At 49.1% G+C, this 26,318-nt stretch overlaps 28 protein-coding genes across 28 annotated transcripts; 9 read left to right on the forward strand and 19 right to left on the reverse strand.

Moving 5' to 3' along the window:
• Positions 1-2: 2 nt before the first annotated feature.
• On the reverse strand, positions 3-1,136 carry ECU09_0700 (uncharacterized protein; the record flags this gene model as incomplete). The annotated part of the gene is made up of 1 exon (NM_001415377.1): positions 3-1,136. The coding sequence occupies one exon, from the start codon at positions 1,134-1,136 to the stop codon at positions 3-5; it is 1,134 nt and encodes a 377-aa protein (NP_001402324.1).
• Positions 1,137-1,202: 66 nt separating this feature from the next.
• On the reverse strand, positions 1,203-1,829 carry ECU09_0710 (uncharacterized protein; the record flags this gene model as incomplete). Its single annotated transcript, NM_001415378.1, has 1 exon — positions 1,203-1,829. One exon carries the CDS (start codon positions 1,827-1,829, stop codon positions 1,203-1,205), a length of 627 nt encoding a protein of 208 aa, NP_001402325.1.
• A 42-nt stretch (positions 1,830-1,871) lies between these two features.
• Positions 1,872-2,555, reverse strand: ECU09_0720 (proteasome core particle subunit beta 2; the record flags this gene model as incomplete). The annotated part of the gene is made up of 1 exon (NM_001415379.1): positions 1,872-2,555. The coding sequence occupies one exon, from the start codon at positions 2,553-2,555 to the stop codon at positions 1,872-1,874; it is 684 nt and encodes a 227-aa protein (NP_001402326.1).
• Positions 2,556-2,661: 106 nt separating this feature from the next.
• On the forward strand, positions 2,662-3,480 carry ECU09_0730 (uncharacterized protein; the record flags this gene model as incomplete). Its single annotated transcript, NM_001415380.1, has 1 exon — positions 2,662-3,480. The coding sequence occupies one exon, from the start codon at positions 2,662-2,664 to the stop codon at positions 3,478-3,480; it is 819 nt and encodes a 272-aa protein (NP_001402327.1).
• A 22-nt stretch (positions 3,481-3,502) lies between these two features.
• ECU09_0740 (uncharacterized protein) lies at positions 3,503-4,456 on the reverse strand (the record flags this gene model as incomplete). Its single annotated transcript, NM_001415381.1, has 1 exon — positions 3,503-4,456. One exon carries the CDS (start codon positions 4,454-4,456, stop codon positions 3,503-3,505), a length of 954 nt encoding a protein of 317 aa, NP_001402328.1.
• A 44-nt stretch (positions 4,457-4,500) lies between these two features.
• ECU09_0750 (uncharacterized protein) lies at positions 4,501-4,842 on the reverse strand (the record flags this gene model as incomplete). The annotated part of the gene is made up of 1 exon (NM_001415382.1): positions 4,501-4,842. One exon carries the CDS (start codon positions 4,840-4,842, stop codon positions 4,501-4,503), a length of 342 nt encoding a protein of 113 aa, NP_001402329.1.
• Positions 4,843-4,921: 79 nt separating this feature from the next.
• On the forward strand, positions 4,922-6,889 carry ECU09_0760 (uncharacterized protein; the record flags this gene model as incomplete). The annotated part of the gene is made up of 1 exon (NM_001415383.1): positions 4,922-6,889. One exon carries the CDS (start codon positions 4,922-4,924, stop codon positions 6,887-6,889), a length of 1,968 nt encoding a protein of 655 aa, NP_001402330.1.
• A 30-nt stretch (positions 6,890-6,919) lies between these two features.
• Positions 6,920-8,194, reverse strand: ECU09_0770 (uncharacterized protein; the record flags this gene model as incomplete). The annotated part of the gene is made up of 1 exon (NM_001415384.1): positions 6,920-8,194. The coding sequence occupies one exon, from the start codon at positions 8,192-8,194 to the stop codon at positions 6,920-6,922; it is 1,275 nt and encodes a 424-aa protein (NP_001402331.1).
• Positions 8,195-8,290: 96 nt separating this feature from the next.
• On the reverse strand, positions 8,291-9,154 carry ECU09_0780 (uncharacterized protein; the record flags this gene model as incomplete). The annotated part of the gene is made up of 1 exon (NM_001415385.1): positions 8,291-9,154. One exon carries the CDS (start codon positions 9,152-9,154, stop codon positions 8,291-8,293), a length of 864 nt encoding a protein of 287 aa, NP_001402332.1.
• Positions 9,155-9,238: 84 nt separating this feature from the next.
• ECU09_0790 (uncharacterized protein) lies at positions 9,239-10,291 on the reverse strand (the record flags this gene model as incomplete). The annotated part of the gene is made up of 1 exon (NM_001415386.1): positions 9,239-10,291. One exon carries the CDS (start codon positions 10,289-10,291, stop codon positions 9,239-9,241), a length of 1,053 nt encoding a protein of 350 aa, NP_001402333.1.
• Positions 10,292-10,418: 127 nt separating this feature from the next.
• ECU09_0800 (uncharacterized protein) lies at positions 10,419-10,988 on the reverse strand (the record flags this gene model as incomplete). Its single annotated transcript, NM_001415387.1, has 1 exon — positions 10,419-10,988. One exon carries the CDS (start codon positions 10,986-10,988, stop codon positions 10,419-10,421), a length of 570 nt encoding a protein of 189 aa, NP_001402334.1.
• Positions 10,989-11,033: 45 nt separating this feature from the next.
• Positions 11,034-12,881, forward strand: ECU09_0810 (uncharacterized protein; the record flags this gene model as incomplete). The annotated part of the gene is made up of 1 exon (NM_001415388.1): positions 11,034-12,881. One exon carries the CDS (start codon positions 11,034-11,036, stop codon positions 12,879-12,881), a length of 1,848 nt encoding a protein of 615 aa, NP_001402335.1.
• Positions 12,882-12,910: 29 nt separating this feature from the next.
• ECU09_0820 (septin) lies at positions 12,911-13,714 on the reverse strand (the record flags this gene model as incomplete). Its single annotated transcript, NM_001415389.1, has 1 exon — positions 12,911-13,714. One exon carries the CDS (start codon positions 13,712-13,714, stop codon positions 12,911-12,913), a length of 804 nt encoding a protein of 267 aa, NP_001402336.1.
• Positions 13,715-13,772: 58 nt separating this feature from the next.
• ECU09_0830 (uncharacterized protein) lies at positions 13,773-14,402 on the reverse strand (the record flags this gene model as incomplete). The annotated part of the gene is made up of 1 exon (NM_001415390.1): positions 13,773-14,402. The coding sequence occupies one exon, from the start codon at positions 14,400-14,402 to the stop codon at positions 13,773-13,775; it is 630 nt and encodes a 209-aa protein (NP_001402337.1).
• Positions 14,403-14,484: 82 nt separating this feature from the next.
• Positions 14,485-15,129, forward strand: ECU09_0840 (uncharacterized protein; the record flags this gene model as incomplete). Its single annotated transcript, NM_001415391.1, has 1 exon — positions 14,485-15,129. The coding sequence occupies one exon, from the start codon at positions 14,485-14,487 to the stop codon at positions 15,127-15,129; it is 645 nt and encodes a 214-aa protein (NP_001402338.1).
• A 45-nt stretch (positions 15,130-15,174) lies between these two features.
• ECU09_0850 (Elf1p-like protein) lies at positions 15,175-15,417 on the reverse strand (the record flags this gene model as incomplete). The annotated part of the gene is made up of 1 exon (NM_001415392.1): positions 15,175-15,417. One exon carries the CDS (start codon positions 15,415-15,417, stop codon positions 15,175-15,177), a length of 243 nt encoding a protein of 80 aa, NP_001402339.1.
• A 70-nt stretch (positions 15,418-15,487) lies between these two features.
• Positions 15,488-15,772, forward strand: ECU09_0855 (uncharacterized protein; the record flags this gene model as incomplete). Its single annotated transcript, NM_001415393.1, has 1 exon — positions 15,488-15,772. One exon carries the CDS (start codon positions 15,488-15,490, stop codon positions 15,770-15,772), a length of 285 nt encoding a protein of 94 aa, NP_001402533.1.
• On the reverse strand, positions 15,769-16,621 carry ECU09_0860 (uncharacterized protein; the record flags this gene model as incomplete). Its single annotated transcript, NM_001415394.1, has 2 exons — positions 15,769-16,577; positions 16,603-16,621. The coding sequence occupies 2 exons, from the start codon at positions 16,619-16,621 to the stop codon at positions 15,769-15,771; spliced, it is 828 nt and encodes a 275-aa protein (NP_001402340.1).
• A 68-nt stretch (positions 16,622-16,689) lies between these two features.
• On the reverse strand, positions 16,690-18,123 carry ECU09_0870 (uncharacterized protein; the record flags this gene model as incomplete). Its single annotated transcript, NM_001415395.1, has 1 exon — positions 16,690-18,123. The coding sequence occupies one exon, from the start codon at positions 18,121-18,123 to the stop codon at positions 16,690-16,692; it is 1,434 nt and encodes a 477-aa protein (NP_001402341.1).
• Positions 18,124-18,179: 56 nt separating this feature from the next.
• Positions 18,180-20,147, reverse strand: ECU09_0880 (uncharacterized protein; the record flags this gene model as incomplete). Its single annotated transcript, NM_001415396.1, has 1 exon — positions 18,180-20,147. The coding sequence occupies one exon, from the start codon at positions 20,145-20,147 to the stop codon at positions 18,180-18,182; it is 1,968 nt and encodes a 655-aa protein (NP_001402342.1).
• A 124-nt stretch (positions 20,148-20,271) lies between these two features.
• Positions 20,272-20,769, forward strand: ECU09_0890 (uncharacterized protein; the record flags this gene model as incomplete). Its single annotated transcript, NM_001415397.1, has 1 exon — positions 20,272-20,769. One exon carries the CDS (start codon positions 20,272-20,274, stop codon positions 20,767-20,769), a length of 498 nt encoding a protein of 165 aa, NP_001402343.1.
• ECU09_0900 (uncharacterized protein) lies at positions 20,763-22,619 on the reverse strand (the record flags this gene model as incomplete). The annotated part of the gene is made up of 1 exon (NM_001415401.1): positions 20,763-22,619. One exon carries the CDS (start codon positions 22,617-22,619, stop codon positions 20,763-20,765), a length of 1,857 nt encoding a protein of 618 aa, NP_001402344.1.
• Positions 22,620-22,663: 44 nt separating this feature from the next.
• On the forward strand, positions 22,664-23,668 carry ECU09_0910 (deoxyhypusine synthase; the record flags this gene model as incomplete). The annotated part of the gene is made up of 1 exon (NM_001415402.1): positions 22,664-23,668. One exon carries the CDS (start codon positions 22,664-22,666, stop codon positions 23,666-23,668), a length of 1,005 nt encoding a protein of 334 aa, NP_001402345.1.
• A 13-nt stretch (positions 23,669-23,681) lies between these two features.
• ECU09_0920 (putative RIBOSOMAL RNA METHYLTRANSFERASE) lies at positions 23,682-24,395 on the reverse strand (the record flags this gene model as incomplete). The annotated part of the gene is made up of 1 exon (NM_001415403.1): positions 23,682-24,395. One exon carries the CDS (start codon positions 24,393-24,395, stop codon positions 23,682-23,684), a length of 714 nt encoding a protein of 237 aa, NP_001402346.1.
• Positions 24,396-24,460: 65 nt separating this feature from the next.
• On the forward strand, positions 24,461-24,700 carry ECU09_0925 (uncharacterized protein; the record flags this gene model as incomplete). The annotated part of the gene is made up of 1 exon (NM_001415404.1): positions 24,461-24,700. The coding sequence occupies one exon, from the start codon at positions 24,461-24,463 to the stop codon at positions 24,698-24,700; it is 240 nt and encodes a 79-aa protein (NP_001402534.1).
• Positions 24,701-24,725: 25 nt separating this feature from the next.
• ECU09_0930 (recombinase RAD52) lies at positions 24,726-25,340 on the reverse strand (the record flags this gene model as incomplete). Its single annotated transcript, NM_001415405.1, has 1 exon — positions 24,726-25,340. One exon carries the CDS (start codon positions 25,338-25,340, stop codon positions 24,726-24,728), a length of 615 nt encoding a protein of 204 aa, NP_001402347.1.
• Positions 25,341-25,412: 72 nt separating this feature from the next.
• On the forward strand, positions 25,413-25,928 carry ECU09_0940 (uncharacterized protein; the record flags this gene model as incomplete). Its single annotated transcript, NM_001415406.1, has 1 exon — positions 25,413-25,928. One exon carries the CDS (start codon positions 25,413-25,415, stop codon positions 25,926-25,928), a length of 516 nt encoding a protein of 171 aa, NP_001402348.1.
• A 70-nt stretch (positions 25,929-25,998) lies between these two features.
• Positions 25,999-26,262, reverse strand: ECU09_0945 (uncharacterized protein; the record flags this gene model as incomplete). The annotated part of the gene is made up of 1 exon (NM_001415407.1): positions 25,999-26,262. One exon carries the CDS (start codon positions 26,260-26,262, stop codon positions 25,999-26,001), a length of 264 nt encoding a protein of 87 aa, NP_001402535.1.
• Positions 26,263-26,318: the final 56 nt, after the last annotated feature.

Here is a 26,318-nt window from a genome sequence, read left to right on the forward strand (position 1 = left end):
GCCTATATCTCCCCCTCCTCTTTTTCCTCGGCGATCGCTTCAAAGTACCTGTCCACCGCCCTTCTGTCTGTCGGGCTGATCTTTCCTGTTCTTTCCCTTTCGTATCTCCCCAGCCTGTTTTCCAGATCGTTGATGAAGTCGAAGTACACTTCTTTAGGGCTTTCTGTGGTTCCCAAAAGATTCAGAAACGACTCGGAGTCCTTGAATAAATGGAATGCATTCTTGAACTTCATTCTGTAGTATATCAGCCCCTCGCTGTACAGCTTCCTCAGAAGTGTCCTGAACTCATTTTTGTGATGCTGAGCATTCTGGGCCGCTGCAGCCTTCCTCTCTTCAATGGCCGACAGAAGCTCCTTCTCTAGCCTGCGGAAGTACCGAATAAACGAGAATAAAATGGCCTTTCTGTCGAATGGTTCCATCTCCTTCATCTTGAGAACATCGACTACCGAGCTGCTCAAGCCGATCCCGAGGCTCCTGAAAACCTCCTCAAGCCTCCCTGGTGTCGTACCCCCCATGTGCCTCCCAACATATACCTCATAGCATCCGAACTTATCCTTGATCTTGGAGTAATATGGATGCTTGGAAAATATGCTGTTGAATCCAAAGAAGTCAGACACTCCTGCATCGACCTTACAAACCTCATTAATATAGTATCTTTGCTTTTGCTCATCTTCCTCCCTGGCACTCTTCTCCTGCTCCTCGAAATACTTCTTCATTAGGTCTTTTCTAGTACCCATCTCTATTGCTCTGAAGATAGGCTCTGTGGACAGCCTGTAGAATGCATCCTTTGTGCTTGTTATTCCATACTGCTCCATCAGCCTACCCAGCAGGTACTTCGATGTCTCGTGGTCTGTTATCCTCATGTCCATTCCCACGCCCCCTATCATCGTCCTTTCCTTCTTCCTTTCCGGAGGCCTTTTCCACCTGCTTTCTCTGGTGATGCTGTTGTGGTAGAAGACCCTTCCCCTCTTGCTCCTGCATTCGATCCATGGATCTACGTCAAAATCCTCATCAGACCCTTTGAGTACATCGGGCTTGGAAAAGCTGCTCTCTCCAGTTCTTTTGTTGTAATAGTATATCCTGCCGTCTGGAGCAGCAAGTACCTCATACTCGACCCTTGCCTCGCCACTCGCCATTCCTAGCAGGGCTGCCTGCATCCACAAAAGACATCCAAAACCCCTCTCATTGCCATTAAGAATACATCATTTATTGCTGTTCCTATTCCGAGTTCTGGTGTTCAGCTCGTTGCAGTTGTAGCAGTAGAACTCGTTGAGGTCATATTCACTTGGATGAACCAGCCCATTGTGATGGTTGCACTTCTTGCAGATCAGCGCATACATCGTGCCCGGGTCATCTCCCAGGACAATGTCCGTGACATTATCCATCACACCTCTCTTCCTTTGCTTTATGTTGCCAAAGTAATGTCTCCTCATCGACTCGGTTTCATACTTGTCGATAACCTTTTTCGTGGCCTCAAAGGACTCCTCCTTCTTCAGAAGAGCAATCTGCTCCCTTTGCCTTTCCCTTAGATCCTCAAGGGTAGTCTCGATCCTTCTGATCCTCGTCTCGTAGAGGTAGAGGAGAAGGCATCTTCCCATATAGCATGCAAGAGAACTCCCAAGCACAAACACCGCAATGCTCTGCTCATCTACATATGAGTATATTATAGAAAGAGCAACAACCGCAAGCGATCCCACCAGTATCCGAGTTCGGAGGCTGTCTAGGGTAGCCCTGAGCCTTGTGGCCCTCTTTTCTCCTTTGCTTATTTGCTCCTCAAGCCTCACCAGACTTTCTCGGAGCGGAACATTCTTCGAGAACACATTCCCCATTCAGAAGGGTATCCTCGCACTTTGAATCTAACAAACCAAAATTTAATATTCTTCGACAATGTCGAACACCTCCTCTCTCTTGATCCTAACAGAGTCGAGTGGATACACCAGCGTGTCCGTGTTTTCAGACACGCCAATCCTCCTGTAGTTCCTCAGAAACTCAACTCCGGAGTAGTCAATCACACACACATCAATGTTCGACCCAGAGTACAGGTCATTGAGAATCCCAGCCTTCACAGCGTCGCATGCAAGATCGATGGCCTCGTCCTTGTCCATTGCCCTGTACCTGCTTTCGAGCGTTGCTATGGCCCCAAGAGATCCAGATCCCAGAGATACAAACAGAGCAGAGTTCTCCGACCCATGAGGATGAATCTCATACAGATGGCACCCTTCACTGTCTATCCCTCCGACAATCAGCGCTGCCCCTATCCCTCCTCCGTACTTGTGAAGATGCTGTGTACACACCTTCCTGAAGTGGGACACAAGCGGGAGGCGAAGATACTTGTTCTGAAACAGCCTGAGCTCCCTGGATGCCATCCTTGCCACCCTGCTTGCATCTGCTGCTGTTCCAGCTCCACAACACATAATCTTATCTGTGATCTGATGGATCTTCACGCAGTTCTTGTCAGAAACAACAGGCCCCTGTGTCGACCTTGTGTCTGCTGCAAGTATGACTCCCGTCTTGTACTTCATCCCTACAATTGTTGTTCCCGTCTTTGTTATCATCTGGGGTTGCCTGCACTCAATATTAATCAGGCCTCATCCAACTTTCTGCCGCCAAGCATGGGTACCAGCCTGCCCAGACATTAAAATGGATTTCTTTCCTCCATCCATGGAGTTGGGTCTGGCAGCCATGCTATCCATGTACACCATCCTGGGAGTCGTGATCCTTTCACTGGACTTCCTGTTTCTGCTCTTCACCATCCAGAGGTCTCTCTACTTCTTTGGAAAGGGCATGAGAAGGAAGCCTGAGAACATAAGAGTCAGGCTGGTGTCCAGGGGCCAAAGTGAGGTTGATCTTTACCTAATAGACCAAATGTCCTCCACAGATATCATCTACCTTCCAGGGAACTTTGTGGTCACAAGGGAGCATATAGAGTTCTGTAAATACCTGTCCAAAGCCCTTAGGTGCAATACAGTCTCCATGATATACCGTGGAATAGCAGGAAATCCGCATGTGCCCTCGGAAAGGGGCATAGTCGAGGATGTGTCCACAGCCTCTGAATGGCTGTCGAGGAGAAGCACCAGGAAAGTAGTGGTGGGATTTTCCATAGGTGCAGCCGTGGGTATTCGCTTGGCAGGTATGTGCCGTGTTGACGCCCTGGTTCTGGTGAATCCGTTCATATCGCTAAGAGAGGTGGTCAGCAGCATTCCGCTCGGGAGGGTGCTAAAGCATCTTGTGGTGGATGAGTGGAGCAACATGAACGGTGTGAAGGACATTGATGTCCCTGTCTACTTTGTTGTCTCCTCTGACGATGAAATAGTCCCAGAATCCCATGCGGATGCACTTATCAAGAGGACAAGACACCCAAGGAAGATTGTGATTCGCAACGCAGATCACAATGAGCCCATGAGAAACTTCATGGTGCATGTACTTCCGGTTGTAAGCGAAGCCCTGGTAGATGGGCGCCAGCTGGATGATAAGGAATGAGCATTTATTACCGTATTTGCAGTCAGTGTGGATGGGAGTGATAAATCACCATTGCACTGACCAGATAGCCTATCAGGAGAGTCAATATCCCATGGACCCGACTCACCTTCGGATGATTGAACATCGGCGGAATCATCTCAATGGACACCATGAACATTATGCTTCCCAGTGCAAGCCCCTTGAAGATATTCTTGACGGTCTGGTTGAAAAATCCAGGGGCAGACCCTATCATGATCCCAATGGGGGTGAGGGACGAGTAGAATACAGCAAGGGCTAGACCGCTGGCAAAGTTGAATCCAGAGGTGAACAGGGGAACTCCAAGTGCAAAGGACTCGAGGATCTTGTGGAGAATAAGACCCGTTTCCAAGGAGCCTATCTTGTCGATCGAGTTGAACGCTAGTCCTTCGAAAAACGAGTGGATGGAAATCCCCAGGATATATATGAACACTTGCGTCTTTGAGGATGTGTTTTTTATAATGCTGGGGTCACAGCATCCCAGTCTCTCTGTCTTCTTCTCGGAGGTTCGGACGCTTGGGGTCTTCTGGGATATCTCGGGAATACGACCGTTTCCCGCCACCTCTACTTGCCGGTGGGGATCGCCTTCCCGGCACCCACCGCTATGGGAGTGTTCCTTGTTCTCGCTTTCCTCACAGTGCTTGTGCTTCAGAACGATGGTGTCAATGGCTAGGAGGAAGATAAAGGAGAGTCCAGCAACGAAGAACCCAAGCATGGGAGACTCGTCCGAGTGATGGTGGCTGTGGTTATGGCCGTGCTCTTTGTGGCCATGGCAGTCAGAAATCATGTGCGGGCTGAGCTCCAGAAGCTGGACGCCAAGAAGAAATCCTGCCGTTGCCAAAGTTAGAAAGGGAAACACCTTCTTGACCACTCCTAGCGAGGTGACGGCTCTTGGGCTCAAGCAAACAACCAGTGACGACAAAAACACTATTGATGCAAACAACACCACTTGTGCATTCATTTTTGAAGGGCGTCAAAATGTTTAATATTGAATCGCTGTGCCATCTACCTATGTGTCTTTATTATCTCCTCTGCCATGGAGTCTTTATCTCCTATCCCCAGCCTCAGTATGCTCTTCAGATTCTCTGCAATGGAGCCGTTTCCGCCAAGAACGGCATCAGAGATGTGGCTGTATACACTCCTTCTGTCTATGCCCAAGGCCTCTATGTATCCAAGAAACACAGAGACTATGTCTGTCTTGTCCCCAAGGAGACCGACGGACAGGCTATATCCCCTGTCCTTCATTTCAAAGTGCCTCTCTCTCATCCGAGCCTTTTCTATGCCCTCCAGATGCTTTGAGTACTCTCTTTCAATCAGAATCTTCTCTTCTTTATCAGATGGCTGCATCACAGGCAGGGGCGGCAAAGGCCGTAATGTTGGCGCCTCTAGCATGCCGGATATAAAAATAAAAAAATGGTGCACTTACATGGGTGTACCCTCACTGTTCAGATGGCTACAACTCTCCCACAAGGAAACAATACACAGTATCATGGAAAAGCCTTCAGTAGACGCCCTGTACTTAGACTTCAATGCAATAATCCACACCTGCATCAAGCCTGGGCTAGGATCTGAGGAGGAGATCGAAAGGGACCTCTACAAGACTGTAGGGGACTTCATTGACCACATTCTCCTTAAGACACGCCCCAGAAAGCTGTTATACATAGCAGTTGATGGGGTTGCACCACGTGCGAAGCTAAGCCACCAGCGGGCGCGTAGATACAAGTCTGCCCTTGGGAAGAAGGAGGGGAGTGCTGTCATAGCTGCTGCCAAAGCGGATCCCACTATGTCATCGCCAAGCGAGAAGAAGGATGAGATTCCCAACGAGGAGTTCACGGGAGAGAGCTCTCTATATGACAAGTTCATTGCAGAGGACCCTTCTGAGTCGTCCTCCCTTGCCATAGATGTGGAGACAGAGAAGTTCGATTTGAACTGCATCACTCCCGGGACTCCCTTTATGGAGAGACTCCACAAGGTTTTAATTTCCTACATTCAATGCAAGCTCAGCAGTGATCCTGAGGTTTCCAATCTAAGGATAATCTACTCCAGCTATCTAGTTCCTGGGGAGGGAGAGCAGAAGATCATGAGCTTTATACGGAGCCAGGGGTCGATTGCAAGGAATGACGTCCATATGATCTATTCGCCGGACGGAGACCTGATATTTCTTGGGCTTTCCTTGCAAAGGAACAGGGTCTTGATAATGAGAGATTATTTCAGCCCAAGCAAGGAGCGCAGGAAGAGAACTTGCACGAAGTGTGGACGGACCGGCCACTCCGACGAAGAATGCGGGGTGTTCACCAACTACCACTTTGTGTATGTCAACATCTCGGAGCTTAGGACACGGCTTATCAGAGAGTTCAGGAGGCACACAGCACAGAGATTTAGCGAAGAGAGGATTCTAGACGACTGGATATTCCTCTGCTTCCTCCTTGGAAACGACTTTGTTCCTCCAATCCCATGCCTGGACATAAGATTCCACTCCATTGAGACTATTACTGAAATCATGATGAAGAGCTTTTCCGAGATGAAGTCGTACATTACGTGTAATAAGATGATAAACTACCAGGCGCTGAGAAACTTCTATGCAATTCTTGCAAGTAAGGAGGACGGTCTGTACCACCGGAAGTCGCAGTCCCTGGACAAGTTCCGGGAGGGGCTGAAGGGCATGCCAAGGATTGTTTATGAAAAGATTCCAATCCACACGAAGACAGGGAAAGTCCAGTACTACACTTCGAAGCTGAATGCAACCACAGAGTCTGATATCAAGAACATATGCTACGAGTATGTGAAGGGCCTCTATTGGGTGTACTCGTATTATGTTCTCGGGTGGACCGGATGGGACTGGTATTATCCATATCACTTTGCACCTCTTGCAGCAGATCTATCCAAGCTCTCCATCAACGATATCCAGATCAGCCCCGGACATCCTCTGAGGCCTCTTGAGCAGCTTCTTGTTGTTCTGCCTCCAATGAGCCGCGGGATGGTTCCTGAGGGGCTCCAGCCTATATTTGACGACTACAAGGATTACTACCCAGAAGATGTGAAGACCGACATGTTTGACAAGGTTTATCTGTGGCAGGAAATTGTCCTTCTTCCGTTTATGGACTTCCGGCCTATCCTATCTGAAAATGCCGTGAAGTTCAACACTCTGGGATACGAGGATCTGAGCAGAAACCTAAGGAGTCTAGACCTGCTTTTCACAACCGACAAGAAGTCCTCTGAGGTTATTCTGGGCATGTACTCTAAACTGAAGCCAATGTGCTCAATCAGAAGCCCTGGATATTTTGGGACCATCTGCCCCTATTCGTTTGCCAGCTTTCCTGGAGATGTGCTTGAGTATAATGGCGCAAGATTTGTTAACAAGACTGTCGTTGCCTTCATAGAGCCCAGGAATTAATAAACATCTCTTGCTGAGCTTTTAATCAATTTAATCAAAATCCTCCATGTCGAACCTCACAACGTCTAGTGCTCTGGCTTCCATGTCAAGAATAACTACCTCGTGCTTCCGGGAGAATCTCGGGACCGTGAAGAGGAGCGTCGCGCCATCCTCCGACTGTCCATCAAGGAACCTGTCCGTATCGCCCACACAGAAATAGTCTGTCTGGTCTGTCACTACAAACGGATCTTTCTCCGAAAACGGCACAGACTGGAGGGTGTCTGGGGCCGTTGGACAGACATGGCCTACCTTCACCAGCGTACTTAGTGCATTTATAATGTTCTTTTCATCGGCCATGTTTCTCGGGACGAGGTTCCCTATCTCTGCCATATCCAGGTGCATCTTGTACTCAAAGGCCTCTCCCTGCACATCTCTCAAATCTTGCGGAAGGTATTTAAGGAGGTCCTCAACTACAAATCTTGTTGTAACCAGTATTCTTCTTCCATCCACAACCAGACTGGAGGGATTTGGATGTGAGGTCACGGGAGATGCAAACAGCTTTGGGTGGATAGGCTCTAGTGGCAGAATCCTAGATCCAAAGTCTCCTATGTTTGGAACAAGGCTAATTGATGTCCCAAGATATCCTAAGATGCCATCCAACTCGGAGAGTATCTGCCTGTCAACCTCTCTGGGTCCTCCAAACAGGCACCCAATAATAACATACTCATGTACGCCAACCATCCGAAGGTAATCGGCTATAACCATCATTCTCTCTCTGTTTTTGTTCCCACCGCCTATAGAGAGCCCGCTCACAAAGCAAAGCTTTTGGCTAGGCCCTTGGCTCCTAGGAGTGCATGGGAGACCCCTGGGGCTTGAGAACGGAAACAGAACATCCTCTGCAAGGAATCGTCCCTTTTCCGCCATTCTTCCGGTCACCCCGATGCACATCCCGGTGCTTATCACAAAGTGCTTTCGATACACTGCCTTCATGTCCAGAAACTCAAGCTCTATCTTTCCGCTCCCGTCTTCCAAGAAGTACTTTACTTCCTGGGAGTGGTATGTCTTTGCCTCAATCTCCTTGATCTTCTTGGACTTCCTGTCGATCCTGTCGAATATCGTGGGCTTCAAGTCGCTGGCTATGAAGAGAGTCCCGACAATCACACATCTTTCTCCGCCACGCCCCATCTCAATGTCGAGGATGGCATCCAGCACCGGCGTGGTGCCCGAGGCCTTTGCAGACCTTATAATGTACGGCCTCAGCTCCATGAGCCTCGCATCGTATGTCCTGTTGAACTGGTGCTCGTAGTTCACTGACGACAGGTCCATACTAGGACCAAAGGAATTTTTGAAAACATCCAACGGCGCCCATAGAGATAAATAGTTTATTGAGGTGGGAGGCTGTGGCTGCTGTGGATGGGTGCCTCATCTCCTGAAGTGGATGTAAAACTCATGGATAGTGTTTGCCACCTCGTCTAGTATTGGCAGGTCAAAAGGAAAAAAGTATAGGCAGTCGTGGTCGTAACTGGAAAATACCTTCCATTCATACCCAAACAGCCCACAGAACATCTCGACAACATTTCTGTTCATCCGCCCTGCCATACCAGATACAAAGATCCAGTCTATAACATCCTTTGCATCCACAACAACTTCCCTCCTGAAGCAGCAGATGTACAGGAAACACTGATATGCAACGACAGATTGAATCGAGGGAGACCTGCTAAGGGATCTGATGTATGCCAGGAAGTTTCTGATGTACATCGTCTTGAGATCCTCGGCCGTCTTGCACCTCACAATTAGGGACGACAGATAAGGAAGAAATACAGTTGGGTTTTTGCGGGCCAACTCAAACAGAAACCCAAAGACAGCCTGTGGATTTCTGCAGCACAGCTTGAAAAGGAGAAATTGTATGTTCCGGGTCCTTGAAAGAAGTGAAGTCTCGAAAGCCCTGAGAACCTCGTCGATCTTGAAGTCATAGATGGCATTGTCCAGGTGCTCATATGCAAACAGAAACGTCCTAATCTTTTCTCTAAGCTTTGCATGGTCTCCTTCTATGGGTGTGTCATAGTCAGACACCGCCTCATCCCACTCGTCCTGGGTCAGTACCCCATACATCACGCTGATGTAAGCATCAAGATTCGTGAGTTCCCGAACAAGACTCAGAAGAGTAGGTCTCGCCAAAACTCTGTCGCGTGCATAGAGCACCATTCTGTCTGCAACAGCCAGATCAACGGGCGCTTTCTTCAGGCTTTCCAGGAATTCCAGTCTTTCCTTGTAAGTTAATGCCATGGGGATCAAATTTTTTATGCTTTAATTCGAGGCTTCCAGATACAAGACCAAAGATAATTTATTGGGCGTCGACTCCAAAGCCGTCTACTCCCCCGCCAAGGGGTGCTTAGGACTCCCCTGGGCCTTAAGCCTCCTATAGTACTTTCTGTGCTCCCTGAGATTGGCAAGAGCCTGGTCATACAGAAATCTGAGATCCCCAAATACCAAGGAAAATGAGTCTGCCAAAGGAATTGATATGCCTTCCAAAAGATCAATGTCCTCAGATATGTTCTCGAGTGTTCTATTGTAATCGTCGTCATCATACACCTCCGCCCAGAATGCGATCGAGTTCTTGTTGAAGATCCTATAGTCCTTGTAACACGAGCTCAGGTCGGCTATCTTCATGATCATCATGAGCTCGATTTCCGATATCTCTCCCCCAACACCATTTCTTACCCTTCTTTCCATTGAGCCCTGGGTCTCCTTCTCAAAGTACTTGGCATCAAATGCGCCGATTATTTCCGCATTCAGCTTCAGGTCTGTTGCAAAAATCATCTTCTCGATGAAGCCCTGCCTCCTTTCTGTCTCTGCATCATCCAGACCTGCAAACAGGGTGTGCCTATATGCAGAAACCATCTTTCGGCATATGGACGCGTGGATCAGTTCAAAAGATATGGCCTTGGGGCCTCCATATGAGCTTGACAGCGCCCCAATCTTCCCCCTGTTTCTTTCCCCAGGATGTCCGATGTCGTGCAGTCCCAGTGCTATCATCAAACACATCTTGTCCAGTATCGGGAGGGTGTAGCCCCCCTCTCCCAGCCTTTGGAGAATAAAGTCCCCAAAGCACAGAGTGTTCACCAGGTGGTCAAGATTGTGGTACCTCTGGGGCAACATATGGAAGAACGAAAACGAAAAGAACGAGCTCAATGTCTCTGGCCTTATTCCAAGAAGATGGAACCTGGGGTCTTTTACAAGGGTCTCCATGGCAGTTGCCACCCCGTCAGCTAGCGATATATTTTCCAGGTGAAAGAGCCTGTAAGAAGATAGGCTCAGCCGGAGATCACCTGTAGGCCTGGAGCAGAAGTTCTTCTTGTTCTGAATGGTTTTCACTATTGCATCGCGTATATCCTTAGACACCTCCTTGCCTTGATCAATCATGTCTGACCTTTTCCAAGGGTCCTGTTCAAAGCATTTCTTTGCCGTTGCACAATCATCAATATTGGTTTCTTTAATATAATATCGAAAAATTTATTCGGCGTGCCGAGGCCATATCCTTCAGGCAATATCATATAGCAGAAAAGTTAAAGTTCTCCTTTTCGCCTTCGACAACAGAGATCCCCAGGTTGTTTTTAAATCCCTGGACTGCAATCATGTAGTGCGGTGCCTTGAGGTCAACCCTTAGAGAAAGACTTGCAGTTATGAGGTTGAAAACCTTATCCTTGATACCTGGAGAGCACATTCTCTCTTCATACACTATCTTGTAGCTCTTGGTTCCATCGAGCCCCCTGATGCTCTCCAGAATCTTCTCCTCGTCAAACCGGAAAAATCTCTCCAACGGAACTATTCTGTGCACATACTCAAACCTTGCTCCCGATGCTCGGAGCTTGTAAAACAGGGATAGCGACGGCTCGTTGCTTCTGTTTTCCAGAAATAGGATGCATCTGTGGCCGTCATGTCTGACAAATCTGGTCGAGCTCTTGTACTCCTCTATTTCTTCCTCAAGAATCTGCTTGATGCTTTTTTCTTCTATGGCTGCTCCCAAGGGCTCCACAAGCCTCTGAAGCCTGCTGATCACCTCTTTTAGTCCTCTGGGCTCCTTGTTCAAGCGGCAGGAAACAAAAAATCCGGTTCTCATGGGTGATGAGGTGATATCTCTTACGTCCTCACCCCGAAGACTCGAATGGAGGAGGATGGGATGGATGTTGAGATCATAGAGCATCACCCCGAGATTCTTGGAAGCCGTGAGAGCCTGTATAGAAGGAAGCAGCGGCTCAGGGATGTCGAGGAGAGGGACCTGTCATACTTCGACTTCATAGGACAGAATGAGTGCAGGAAGGTGGTTGTAGGGCTGTTTGGGTTCAAGGGGGCAGGAAAGACTGCCCTAGGCAAGGTGCTAGGAGGCAGGAGTGTCATCAGAGGAACAAAAGCATGCTTTCCCACGGAGACACCCTATGAAGCGGAGAGAGGATGTACAGTCCACGTCCATCCAACCACTGTTTTCCTGTCGGGAGAAAATGGAATTTCGCGCATAATGACGCTTCTAGACACTTCCGGGCACATGGACCTGATGTCCGAGACCATCAGGGTGTTGGGGCAGATCGACGTTGCTGTTCTAGTTTTTGATGTCCGTGACGACCTGTCTCTTCAGTATGAACTAATTCTCGACGCCATTGGGGAGAATAGTAAGCCGTTGGTTGTGGTGTTCAATAAGATGGACCTTGTTGAAGAGGAGTTTGGGGATCTTGTTGCTCGGAGACTGGGACATCTCCGGGGCATTATCGGGGCAAGGGTGCATCCAAGGGAATGGTTTGTTGGCTCTGTAAAGGATGCAAGAATCAGCAGGATGGGAGAGCAGGCTACTGGATTGGCAGAGGACTCCGAGGATGGGCTCGACGGCCTCATAGAAGAGATATTTTGGCAAGTTCCGGTGGAGCATATCTGTGACTGCAAGGCAGAATGCCTAGTGGGCTTTTTGTGTGTGGAAGGGATGGTGTTATGTAATATGGTGCCAAGAGACGACATCAGCACAGGCTCAGTTGTCACTGTGCAGAATGTTGACTTGGTTGTTGAGAAGCTCTACCTTCCATTTCCGGGATGTCTTGTAGAGAGCAAGACTGTCAGAAGCAATGTGGGGGTACTGGTGAAGGCTCTGGAGGACCCACTACGAAGAGTTGTACTTTCCAGCAGTCAAGAGTCTCTGATGTCGATGGCCAGGAAGGTTTTGGAGAGAAAGACAGTTGTGTACACCAATCCAGGATTTCTCGAGATTCCAGGCCCTGTTGTCAGGGTCCGGGTGAATCCTGCTGACAAGGAAGGCTTTCTTGGAGAAGCCTGGAAGTTAGAGCTGGTGTATCGAGACCTAGAGATTGCTGGAGAGTGTTTGAGCGGAAATGGAGAGCTTTTTATGGATGCTGTGCTATACGATCTACGAAACAGCCTGGGCGTCAGGTTTGAGGTTCTAAGTGTTTCTTCAAATCTCAAGGAAGTGTTCGGAGGCTCGTTCAGAGAGGAGGCGGAGTCTCTTGTGATTGAAGGAGGACAGGCCACAGGTGCAAAATGTTGGTGCCCTGGTGAAATAGAGAGGCGGATACTGGAAGCCGGGCCACTGCTTGGAGAGCCTGTTGTCCACTCGTATCTGAAGGTATCCTCCAGGTCTGGAGATGTGGGTCTGGAGTGTCTCAGAAAGGTGGGAAACTCTGTGGCCAAGCACACTGCGGTTCTGGAGCCACTCTACCTGGTTGAAATAACACATGCCAAAGATGCTGAGGATCTCGTTTCCGAGGTGATCAGTTCCTCTTTTGGGGAGGTGATACACCAGAGCCGCTTTCCCTTCAGCACACTGGAAAGCACATTATGCTACCTTCCTGTTCCAGAATCCTTTGGATTTGAGACTGACCTCAGAGTATACTCCTGCTCAACAGCCGACTGTGTGAAGATGCCATTGTATTGGCGTCCTGTGAATGACAGGAACAGATCCTCTCGCCTGGCTAAGTTTATTAGGGAGATCAGAAGGCCACGGGACAGCTGAAGCCGCAAATATCATTTATTAATGAAGAGCTATTTTCTCACTCCCCCCTCTAACACAGCAGCTCTGTAGTTCTCGTAGATCTCACTTGCAGTGTAATCAATGAGTCCATAGATATGGGTGCTGAGCAGCAGCTCTCTCAGTGCAGGAAGGTCACAGTGGTCTGGATTGTCTATGCTCACATCTCCCCACTGGTAGTTTCTGGCCCTGGACTCAAAGTTTTCTCTATCTGCAGAGACAACCAGAAATGGAACCAGACTGTTCAGGTCGTTTCCTGCCGCAGGAGAAGAGTAGACCTCAGGGTCGTCTAGGTCGAAGATGGAGATGTTGTAGTGCTTTATCTGCTCCATGACCTGTCTTTTAACCTCTATCCTCTCTGTAATGCTTAGCCCATCCGACTTGCTGATCACAGGGATAATGTTGACCAGGCCGGAAACCTTCCGAAGAAATGCAATGTCTCTACTCTTGAGGCTAGAGGACGTCGAGGGTATGAAGTATAGGAGGCAGTGGACTCGTGTGTCTTCGTACTTGGGGTTTCTTCTGATCTTCGACTCCTCTGCTATGAACATGTCCAGCTGGGCCTTGATAAAGTTGCAAATCGTCTCCTGTATCTCGCTGTCATCAAACCCCTCTCCAAATCCAGGCGTGTCTATCAAGGTAATCCTCTGCATGATGCCCTCGCAGTCCAGGTTGAGCATGTAGAGGTCGATCCCCTCGTGGCCCCTCGAGGTGACAATCTCCTTCCCTATCAGAGAGTTGAAGAACGATGACTTTCCAGACCCCCTTGGCCCAGCTGCCATGATCGTAAATCTTCTGTTCTGTCTCCGAACAATCATTTGTTTGTTTACCAGGTTTGCGCATTTAACAAATAAAAGATAGGACCTTCTGGCTCCATCATTCCAGGCTGGGAGAGAAGAAGTTCCCAAGACACTCACCAATGGCATTGCAGGCGCCTATTGCATCAAGAACAGAGGCCTGCAACCTACTGCATGCCACTCGCCCGCTCAGAGACAGGTACAGAATGCTCTTTCTATTCATTAGGTATGCAACAGTAACAACCGGGACTCTCTGGCTCTCTTCCGTGGATGCAAGGTCGACACAGCCTTCCGCAACAGCAGACGAGTAGCACATGTCCACCAGGGGCATTCCAAAGTATGATAGGCAAAGGGTCGTGCAGTTGATCATCGTAGACAGTAGAGACCCCCCGTCCTCCCTCACAATGACTTGGATGTCGACTGACGCCTCGGGGAGCAGGACGTCGCCGAAGATGTCCAAGAGGAGACCTTCGTATTCGGACGCCCTCTTCTCACTCACAGGCTCCTGCCTTGAAACGGCATAAAACTCAACCCCGACGCTCAGCTTCCCGATCTCTCTCGGTCCGCTGCATATCACAGACACTTGCGTGTTCCCCTGCCTCATATCCACACGGCCTTTCTCCCCGATTCTTCTCTTTGTCGCCTCTATCCTTCTTAGCTCGTTGGGCCTTCTCCCGTCCTCTCTGAATCCTTCCTCGGAGACTAGCATGGCCAGCAGACTCGGTGCAATTTTACACAGGCTGCCGTGAAGGGCTGAAAAAAGATCCTGCAAGCCGATCCTCGAAAACCCAATGGGTTCAGAGTATGTGAAGTGTAAGGGCGTGTCTGAAGCCAAGAACGTTCAGGACATCGTAAACATCTCGAGACTGCTGGGAATGCCACAGAAGACCACATACTTTACTCTGGCGATTTACTACAGATATATCCTCATGCCAAAGAACAGAGGCACCATTCCAACAAGCGCCGCATGCATATTGCTATCTGGAAAGGTCAATGGATCGTTGAGAAGCCTCGAGCAGATTCTCAAGACAAGCTACAGGTACTACGGAGTCGACCCGGGAAGATTTTTCCAGGAGGACTACCAGGATGCAATAGACATCGAGCTCCATGCCTGCATTGCAATGGACTTCAACTTTGACATGGAGGATCCCTACGGCTTCTTAGAGCAGATATGCATGGACAACGACATCGACAGATCGAGGGCACAGACCGTGTGGGTCGTTCTGAACGACACGATGTATCTGCCCTTTATACTGTCTTTCAGCATAAAAAGCATTGTTGTGAGCTGCATGTTCATCTCAGACATTGCTAGAGGCTGCGGAGGCGGAGACATCGATAAGTTCAAAGAAAGATACAGGCTTGCAGGGATCGACAGCGCAGACATCGATTTTATTTCTAAGGAAATTGTGTCGTTCTATGAGCGTGTATCGGAATAGATTAGACCGCCACACAGAGCTTGGTCTTTGGTGGGCATCAGCATGCTACCTCTTGCAGCACTCATCAACCCAGGCAGAGTATACATCAATTCCAGTGGTGAGCTTATTGGCATCGCAGGCGAAGCTTGCCTCACACACGGAGCAGTTGGCAAATCCCTTCATCAGCGTCTTTTTGACTGTGCACTGGACAACGTTTTCATGGTTGCACACGGGGCAGTTGAATCTCTTTTCGAGCCTGGACTGCCTCTTTGGAATGTTGATTCTTCTTTTTACCCGTCTTCTGCCCATCAAGGGGACTTCCGAGACGGAAATTAACACTGTTTCTGGAGGACATGAGGAACGTATTTCTAGCCCAGAAATGGACATAGTGGAATCTGAGGAAAGTGATGTCGAGCTGATTGAGCTGCAGGGTGAGGTGGAGAATATGGATGCCTTTGATGGAAGACTCAACAAGGAGCTTGTCCAGCTTGAGTTTGGAACGTGTGTTCTTTACGGTAGAAAGGTTCACAAGGAGTTCTGTGTCCTCCGGGCAGACGTCTGCAACGGAAGGCCTTGTCTGAAGATCATAAAGAGGATCAGGTCTGTGTATTTATTCGACAAGCCCCCTAGATACAAGAGATCCAATCTGCCAAGGGACGGCTAGACATCTAGACTGCACACGATGCACTCTTTGTCCCTGCTGAGAAGCAGCTTTCTAAGGAGGATGCCTTCCTCTGCGCTGTAGAACATAAAGTCATAGTATCGATCTGTCGCATCCAGCAATTCGCAGGCCAAGCTTGCACACACAGAATTAATAAAACACACATTTGGCATTGTCTCGTCGTACGCTCCGGTAACATCAAGTGCATCTGTTCTCAGGCTTTCTCCTGCGAGAGCATTGAATTCATCGACTATTTTCCTGATCTTCTCCTCCCTGCTTCCAGATCCATCTCTCCTAAGCTCCACCAGAGACCGGAGCACTCTTTCTCTGTTTGCAGGCGTCACCTCCAGAGGCAAGGATCCCAACGAGCAGGCCCCAGAACCCTCCTCTCTGTACAGCTCCCGGATGCAGTATAGGCATGAGGACCCCCTATAGACTGCCTTTACATGCGCCTTATATCCACTTATCCCACAGTCAATAAGAAGCTTGCACTTAGACCTTTTGAACATCAGATTCAGGCTCATCCTTCCCTCAATGTTGTCAAGAGCCCCAAGAGCCACATCGTATCGATCCAGCACGTCAATGGGTATCTCCTCTATCCTCTGCCTCAGGAAACTCACGCTGCCTCCATACTTCCTGTTCATGAACTCTGCAGCCTTCTGCGACTTGTACTCCCCCTGGTCTTGCTTGGTAAACATAAACACCCTGTGGAGATTGGTCAGATTGATTCTGTCGTGGTCAACCACAAGTATCTCGCTTGCCCTATCTCCTAAAAGCTTCAGCAGCTCCACTCCTGTTCCTCCGCATCCTGAAATTAGCCTGGTGCCACTTACCAACTAGAATTATTCTCATGGGGAGGTTAAAGAGGAACCATTTCAATTCAGGACACATCTGTTTATTTGGAGCTGCGCCACAGGGGGTCAAAACGTCTTAAGAACATCAGGATACACCCTTATTATCTTCTCCTGTACATCAATGAGAATAAGAGCCTGCTCAACAAGAAACAGCTCGTCATAGGTTACTGCACACTTCAGGGCCTCCTCGTAGACCTGCTTGCTATCCTTGTCATTCCTTTCAAGAAGAATCCCTCCCAGGTACACATACGGCTTGAAGAATCTTCCATCTGCCTCAATGGAGAGCCTGAAGTGCTTTTCTGCCTCCTCGGGCTCGTTTCTCATCTGTGCAACTATCCCTTTGAACAGAAAGAACCTGGGGTCTCCGTGGTGGTACTTCTCAAAGGTTCCCATGACCTCCTCTAGTCTTTGCATGTCTTTGTTCCTGAGATAGTACTCGCATGCAATCGACAGGACATGAATGCTCAGTGGATAGCTTTCAAGCGCCTTATGCAGGAGCTCCTGCGCCTTCTCACTCCTTCCATGCCCCACCTCGTAGATTATCCTATCCACATACAGAAAGTCGTGCTCCTCGCGCTCCAGGGCCCTGTCAATAAGCTTCTCGTACATCTCGTGGTTCTTGAGGCCGAGGTGGATCTTCGACGCATAGAACAAGACAGACACGCTGCTGCTGTTCTTCGACACAAAGTCCTCTATATCCATAGGATCATGTCCATGCAGGGTCTTGAGATACTCCCTTAGGCAGATCGAAAAAATCATCTTTTCGTGCTCCAGCAATGAAATAGAGGCCATGTCTTTTCCTCTCACATGGACTATCCCTGCAACCACAAACTTGGATATACTGTCATCTCTCTTCTCTGCCTTCTCAAAGGCCTCGTCATACTTCCCACCCCGGATCAACCTAACCAGCTCGTCACTCACAAAGGATTCGTTTCCAAATAGGTCGGGAAACGTCCCGAAGAAGTTCTCGTACGAGATTCGGGATGGCGCTGCCTCCTGTACCCCTTCCATCTTCCTGGCCTCGCCCTCGGCCTCCAGCTTTAGAATCTCCTGTGCAAGTTTTCTATATTTCTCATCCTTGGTCACGAGCCCGCACAGAAAGGCATCACAGAGCATTTCCCTCCTCATCTCCAGTGCCTTGTGGCATTCATATCTCAGCCTCAGTGCCCTTCCATTTTCAAGTATGTTGATCCTAAGCGACTTACCAGCATACAGGGCTGCCTCCTTGTAGGCCTTGATCTTTGCAAGACATATCGCCAAGTTGTTGTAGACATTGACGAGTCTCTCGTCTTCCTCGTCCACAAGGCTTAGGCATCTCAGGTACGAAAGGGCTGCTTCACTGTACATCTTCTCCTTCAGCAGCAGCAGCCCTCTTTCTATGTGCTCCCGGATGCTTTTCTCCCTCCTGTTTCTTTTCCACCTCCGCACCCCTTGGCACACGAGCATGGTCCCAGACATAATGGCAACTGCTAGAAAAGCCGAAGTCTTCCTCCCCACCATTGGGCCCAAAATATTGGCCGATTTTAACTTCCAAGCCAAACATCCACTCTCCCGCCCTATTGGTCTCCATAAAGCTCATCAAACTTATCAGCAAATCTCGAGTGCTCCCCTTTCATTAGCCGCCCAAGCTCATACACCTGTCTCCTATCCGCCTCAAACAGGAAATACAGCATCACCTCCTTGATTCTCCGGACATGTTCCTCAGGCAGTCTTCCTTTGATCCACGAGAGGCTTGAGATGACAAGCCCATAATATCTTTCCAGGTTCGAGTCCGACTCCCTGAAATCCACAGTGGCCCCAGATAGGATCACCGCCCTTGATGCAACACATACATACATAGCCTCCATGTCGTCGGACGCCTCTCCTTCCTTCCACTCGGACGCAGCACACCTTCTGAGATACAGATAGATCGTGGTCGATGTCTCCTGAGATATCTCCCAGCCGCTCCTGAGCAGCCTGTGCAGAAGCGCAATAATGCTCGGGTTGAAGCAAACAAAGTCCCTTGCTAGCCTTCTTACCAGAATATTCAAGAAGGTCGATCTCTGTCCTCCAGGCTCCAAGGCGCCTATATAATCAGATATAATGCATCTCAGCCTAACCGCCCTTTGGTCCAGGCTCCGGATGTTCCGAAGAAACAAGTCAACAAGGATGTCCCATTTCTTTTCAGCTTCGATGTCTTCAAAGTGCTTCAGCAGCAGATACCCAGAGTACAGCAGGAGATCCGGTCTGCTCCCAACAGACTCCACGAACAGCTCAATATATACAAGGTGCTCGGGGCCTTTCACAAAGAAACCATCAAATATAAACTGTAGCCATTCCTCCTGGGATCCCGGGTGGCAAGCAAAAACAATCATGTCGGACCACGAAACATCCTCCTTCAGGCCCTCCAGGGCGCGGAGCATCTTGGACGGATGCTTTGTAGACTCGATATCGTTGTAGAATGCAATCCGGTCGAATGCTGTCTTCCATGGGCGCAGAGACTCCAAGCACCTGTACTTTGCCACGAGAAACCTGCTGTAGACATGACTCCACTCGTCCAACCCCACATGGTCAGCTCTTGGGAGGACCAGCTTCTGCACCAAGGAATAGGCTGCCGAGAAGTCATTGTTCACAGAGTCTCCCAAGAGACGACACATCGACGGAATAGTTTCTAGGACGCATACCATCGCAAAGATTTCCTCGTAGAGCACCATTCTGCCGCTGGAAAGGAATTCAAGATGGAATATGGCCTCCTTGAGCATTCCCTCGGAGGTCATGGAAACATCGATGGTGAAGCAGAATCTGGTCAGGAGGTCAATCGTCAAGATTATCTCATCTGCATCTCCTTCGTTGATGAATACAAAGCTTGTGTGGCGGGAGACTATTCCTGTGAGATAGGAAATCAGCGACAGCACATACTCGTCCTTTCCATTCATTGTGCCTGGAATATATGTAAGGACAGACCGGAGGGCAATGCAGCATGCCACAATGTTTTTGTCGAGAACGCTGTGCGTCACGTACGTGGTTAGCCTGGCAAATATAGGCAGCAGCCTTTTGAAGCACATTGCCTCGTTGTCCAGCAGAAGCATGACCAATCCTATTTCTCTGTAACTAAAGCTACAGCTAAAGATTCTTTTTATCATCGACCTGTACAGGCTGTATGTCTGGCTGTATCCAAAGTACCTTCTGTAGTGCTCAAGATCGATGCACGACGGTTCCAGCTCACTGATGCATCCAATGAAGTCCTCCATTCCAATGGGAACGATGCTCTGCCTCACAAACTCTGACATTTTCCGGCTAAAGTCCACCTCTACAATCCTTTCTGACTGCGTAAACTCATTGAAGAATGCCCTAAGGTCCTTCATGAGCCGGCTGCTTCCTTCGGATGCTGGGATTGAAAGGTTTGCAAGCAGGAAGTACCTCACATAGACGTCAGGGACAGAGAGGATGTCCTCTACAGACAGGGACGGAGTGTTGGATACCTTCTCCAGAATTTCCTGTCTGTCTGTCTCTATGTAGAAGCCTATGTCGTGGACAACAGTCATCGAAACCTGATCCACAACGGAATTTCAAGGAGGGAGCACCAATGATACTTCGAGACATGCATCGTGTGATAAAAGATGTTTGATAGAAATGGCTCTGAATTTGTGCGCCCGGGACATAGCCCCCATGTCGAGCATAGAGGAAGGAGGGCTTGAGAAGAGGATACACAAGGCAGCACTTCTCGAGACGGTTGCAGTCTTGAACGAGGCTGCAGACGGAAAAAGAGGCAAAAAGAACGGGAGAAGGGCTTCTCCAAAGGGAGAGAAGAGGGAAGGCCAAAAGAAAGACATGCGCAGCAAAGCCGATAAACCCGGAACAAGGCCCGGGAAGCAGAAGAGGAACGCAGTGAGGAAGCTGGGAAAGAGGACGGACGAAGGGAATACCAGGGAAGACAAGGATGCAACGGAAAGCTTGAGGAAAATGACGAGAAAGGAAAGAAGACTGGAAAAGCTGAGGAGCAGGGGCAAGGGGCCGTCCTCGAAGGAGTATTATGAGAAGTTTATCAAGAAACACAAGGATAATGGTGATTCTCCGCAGAAGAAGATCACTAGGGATACCCTCCCCTCGAAGCGTAAGGAGGACTTCCCTATGGACGATGAGGGCAAGAAAAGAAGGGGTCAGTAGGAGTCTATTCCCGGGATTAAATCCTTCTTAGGTTTTTTCCTTTCTATCAAAATAACTTTTGTGCGTGATAGCTGAACATCCCGGCAACCCAGGAGCTTCACAACGGAGCAGCATATAGAGGTTCCATCGTCGAGTATGCAGACATCCACTGTTTTCCTGGCTTTGAAGTGGATCGGGGGCTTATCTCCAGACCAAACCTTCAGGTGAACGTCCTGGATGTCCTCTTCAAGAAGCAAGCTGGCTGAAAACCTGATGGGCATCCTCCTGCAGACACTGACCCTCGGCGGGACGTCCACATCGTACCTGAGGAATCTTATCGATCCGAAGTCTAGACTCTGTATATACTCTACCATGGCCCTGGGGTTGCAGGCAACGGATGCATCGAAGCCGGTGTTTGCAAAGAGAAATGGAGCTCTTTGAAGCATGTCATCCTTCTTCTTACAGCGCAGTTCAACCATCCCCTCGTAAAGGTAGTAGATAAACCAGTACCGGGGATCGTCCTCTCTCCTCATCCGTCTAAATAGCTTTCTGTATTGCCTTTCGCTCTCTCCATCTCTATTCTTCTCCTCAAGAAACTGGCAAAGGATGTCTTTGAAGAAGATATATCCGTCTCCGCATCCATCCGGCCTCGAGCACTCCATGATCTCGAGAAACAGGAAGTGGTCTTCGATAACCCTGCTGACCTCTATCCCGGGATCCGCTCTTTTCAGCTCCCGCAGGACCATCAGCTTCGCAATGTAGAAGCCATCCTCAAGAGATGGTTCGATCTGTGCAACACTCGTGTGCTTATAAAACCGACCCATGTTCGCGAGAAACAGCCTTCTGTTCTTCGATGCAATCCTTCCTATGCATCTGAGTACCTCCCTGAACCCCACATTCACCCCCATGTGAGCAGTCAAAATGTCAAAGACCTCCACATCCTCATACCTGAGATTTGCAAGCAGATCTAGAATGTTTGCTCTGACCTTGACGTTTCTTTCCCTGAGGCTTTCACAGATCTGGCGGACGATCTCCTTATCTATGGCTAGCACGTATCGAACGCTTATCATCTTGAGGTAGAATGTGCAGAGCTCCCTAAGGACATCGTCCTCGTCGTTCAGAGAGTCGACAATGAAGTCAAATGTTCTTGAGGCAGTCCCCGGAGTGACCAACGAATACACAGACGCCACCGTGTTCCTACGAACTTCTGCATACTCGTCCTCGATCCCGTACACTAGTGCTCCACACAGCTCTTGGTAGTCGGCGCTGGCACCCTGCTTGCTCAGCAGTCTCTGGATAATCTCGTCGGAAAGGTTTCTGAACTCTCCAATCGCCTTCGAGGCGAACACCCTTATCGAAAGTTCTCGATCACGCATCCCGCGGCACACAGACCTGAGCACCTTCACCTTATGTTTCTCATCTGAAGAAAACCTCATCAGCTGGCACATAGCGGCCTTCCTAACATCCAAGTTCTCGTCTCTTGCATGCTTGGCCAGAGAAGAGACTCCAGAGCCCCATCCATGCTCCAGGTAGATCGTCCTGATCAGGTGGCTTGGATCATGTTGAAGAGAAGAAGGGGGCACCGCATCCGGGAAGTGTCTGCAGTACAACAGTAGCGAGATCTTCCTTACCTTGGCGTTTCCGTGGAAAAGCAAGCCGTAAATGTCCTCGCAACAGACTGGGCATCCTCTGCAGAGTGCATTCTCGAGATATACAACCAGGTGGTGGTCGTTGCACTCTGCAGAGCACTCCGGGGAGTGATACCAGGATATAGCCCTTGTGCTGCCATTCTCGAAGTCTGCGACAATGCCACGCAGAATCTTGCATCCAGATGGCTCGCGCAGGTCAAATATCTGTAACCCAGGAAGCATGGGTTTGCACCGGAGACGGTAAAAAGAGCTTTCCACAGCTCCCCATGGACAGGCCTCAGAACGTTAAGGACCTAGCGAGGAAGGTCAAGGACAACCTCTCGTTCAGCAGAGAGGTAAGGGGAATGGACTTTGAGAAGGAGTGGGACTTCATGGCGATAATGAGATCGTTTGAGACGATGGGGTTCCAGGGATCGAACTTGTACAGGGCAGTTGAGGAGATTGAAAGGATGAAGAACTCGAAGATATTCTTTGGATGCACTAGCAACATAATCAGCTCTGGACTCAGGGATGTGATTGCCACACTGGTAAAGAGGAGGCACGTCCATGTTCTTGTGATAACAGGCGGAGGAATCGAGGAGGACATCATCAAGGCGTTCAAGCCGACATTCTGTGCAGACTTCAGGCTTGATGGGGCAGAGCTTAGGGACAACGGGCTGAACAGAATAGGAAACCTTGTGATTCCAAGCGAGAACTACGAGCACCTTGAGAGCTGGCTGAACAACATTGTGAACGACATAACCGAGGGATATACGGCAGAGCGTCCGAGAATACTGACCCCATCGTCATTTATAAGGATTCTAGGGGAAAGAATAGATGATGAATCATCAATACTTTATTGGGCAGCAAAGAACGACATACCTGTGTACTCGCCTGCAGTTGTGGATGGCTCTCTTGGAGACATATTGTCGTTCCATCCCCGAAGGAAGATGCTGAAGCTGGACATTGTCGAGGACGTGTATCGGATTAACTGCGAGACCATTTTCTGCGGGGAGACTGCGGCCATCATACTCGGGTGCGGGGTTGTGAAGCACCACATCCTCAACGCTAATCTATTCAAGAACGGTCTTGAGCACTGTGTTCTGATCAACAATGCCCAGGAGTTTGATGGAAGTGATGCAGGAGCCAGCCTGGACGAGGCAGTCAGCTGGGGTAAGGTCAAGCCCGGAACGAGAGGCGTAAAGGTGTTTGGCGATGCAACAATACTGTTTCCACTGCTTGTTGGAGCAACCTTCATGAGGAAAGACAAGGACGTTCCCAAAGGGGAGTAATAAAGCTCTTGGCTTAGCTGTTCTGGTCTACCGTGTACTCAAGCCCTGGATCATTCCCATATCCACAAAGCGATATCGGCGTGTCGACGCACTCGGCGGCCATGTCAATCTCATAAGGATCAGCACCAGTGTCCTTCATCCCCGTACAGTATAGAAAGCACTCCATGGAATCCGTCCTGCTTGCCTTTGGCTTCAGCAGGGTGACGCCACCGTAGAACTTCCTGAAATGGCCGGCAATGTATGGAGTGCATTCCCCCCGGAGATACTTACCCACAAATGAAGACCCTGGCCTTGAGACTCTCAGTGAGGTGGCAAGCGCAGATTTCAGGAGTTCTATCTGCAGATACTCGTCTATCTCATGGATTCCCGTTATATCCGGGGCTCCGTCACATATCACAAGATCTGCTGGCCTTCCAAGCACCTCCAGTATCTTTTCCAGGCATGACGCCGAGGTTATATCGTCCTTGATGCACATCACGCCTTCTATGGGAACGATGTCCTGGATATCCACAGACACTATCCTTGCGCCTCTGTTTCTTTTCAACAACTTCTCCGATGCATACTGGGACCAGCTTCCAGGTGCTGCACACAGATCTACAACACCTTCAACGTCTCGGAATATGTCGTGCTCCTCGTCTATGTGCATGAGCTTGTACACACTCCTGGCTCTGTATTTGTTCTTCTTTGCAAGCCTGTAGTACACATCTCTTTTCTCCTCTCCATCCATTCCACAGGGAACAAAAAATCATCATACATTGCGCCCCATACTTCACCCCGAAGAAAGACCCCTGTATGTTTGGTCTGATGTCGGTTGTGTATGGAACTCTGTTTCTCCTGAACTCCATTGTCATACTTGACGAAAAGAGGTTTCTGTCGAGAGTCGGCCTTCCTCTGTCTCCAGAGGCCAGGAATGCCCTTGGGCCGACTCGCAAGAAGATGGTTGATCTGATCAGAGCGGTCAGAACTGTAATGAAGATCCCCCTGGTAGTGCTAAACATAGTGTTCATAGCATATGAGGCATTCTTTGGATAGGAAAGCAATGGTGGATTCTGTTTATTCATAGGGTGTCGCTGAGGTCATGACAGTCTATGTCGAAGGAGGGATCTCTCTCCCTGTCGGATTCATCGGATGTCGCATCGTTGTTTCTAAATAAATCGTTGGAGTCCAGAGCCTTTTCGTTGATCTTATGGATTCTCTGCACCTCTCTGATGTAGTTTTTGTCGTAACAGCAGTTTCCCAGCGAGTTTCCAAACTGCCTCAAAGCCCTTTTAAGAGCATCTGTTGCAGCCTCTTTCTTCGCCTTCTCGTATGCCATGGCTCTGCACTTCTGATTCTCTGCACTTCCAAACCCGATGTCTTCTCTGTATGTCCCGTCCTTGAGCGTAACCCTCACCAGACAGGACACTCCAAGACCGACCCTCTTGTCCTCAGCCTCTTCGTAGTCAATCGACATGCTTCGTATTTCCGAAGACCAGCCATTGAATCCAAAAATCCTGTTTGCTAGGCTTATGATCGTCCAACCCTCGACGTATGCTATCTTCGACATGTTGAACCCGGGCCTGTAGCTGATGAACTCCGGCCCAAGCTTCTGGCTGAGGAGCTTTGATATCTTCCTTGTCCTTTTCTTACCAAATGCAGCATGTCTCCAGCCTCTTGGTTCGTCGTCTTGCATCAGTACCCCTTAAAGGACTCGCATTTCCGAAACAGCAACAAATAAATATTTCTCTTGGAAGGGGTAACAAAAATGGACCCTCTCATGAGCGCATTCAAAGCAAGAGAAAGCAAGACATTCTGCAGTCCGATTCCACACAGATACGAGCAGATGTTCAAGACAAGGAAATACGATCTGGAGCACTTTGGGCTGACCTTCTTCCAGCGTGCAGTGTGCTTTTCTGCGTGCTTGGGGGCGGGGGTTCTTTCATTTCTCTACAGCATGATCAAGATAGTCAGACTCTCGCCATCGGGATTCATACTCCCATATACCATCTCCAACTTCCTGTTCTTCATCATGTTCGGGTTTCTGCTTGGATTCAGATCGTATCTTGAGGGGCTGTTTTCAAAGAAGAAGCGCGTGCACAGCTCCTGGTTCATCGGATGCACCCTACTAACACTCTATGTTGTCCTGAAGTACGACAGATACCTGCTCAACTTGGCATTCTGCTTCATCCAGGTAGTTTCGTTCATCATGTTCTCGCTGACCTTTATTCCTGGCGGAACCTCCGGTGTATCCAGCATAATAAGTATGTTCTTCAAGAAATAAATGCTTTTCCAGCCTTTAGCCTATCGGCCCTAGAGCCGTGTTCTCGAAAAGGACTCTTACAAAGACTAAATCATTTACTAGATAGGAAGGAGAATGCAATTGATAACAGAACCACCATCAGGGCTATCGCAGCCTGGGGCAGCGACGAGCTAGGCACAAGCTTTGCAAGTATATGCAGGAGAAACACATTTGCAATGAAGATGAGAGATATCACAAGAACCTGCATAGGAGAGATCTGGAGCCTTGATGGCTGGTTGTACAGTAGTTCGTTGAGCTTGGTCTGCCTCTTCTTATACTGCTGGATCTGGTTCTTATTGCTTGTCGGCTTTGCCATTTTGAGGGTTAAACATTCGCGATTTTAAGGATCTTCTGAGCATCCGCCTCCTCCAG

Source organism: Encephalitozoon cuniculi, chromosome IX (genome assembly GCF_000091225.2).
Source record: "Encephalitozoon cuniculi GB-M1 chromosome IX, complete sequence".
Classification (NCBI taxonomy): domain Eukaryota; kingdom Fungi; phylum Microsporidia; family Unikaryonidae; genus Encephalitozoon; species Encephalitozoon cuniculi.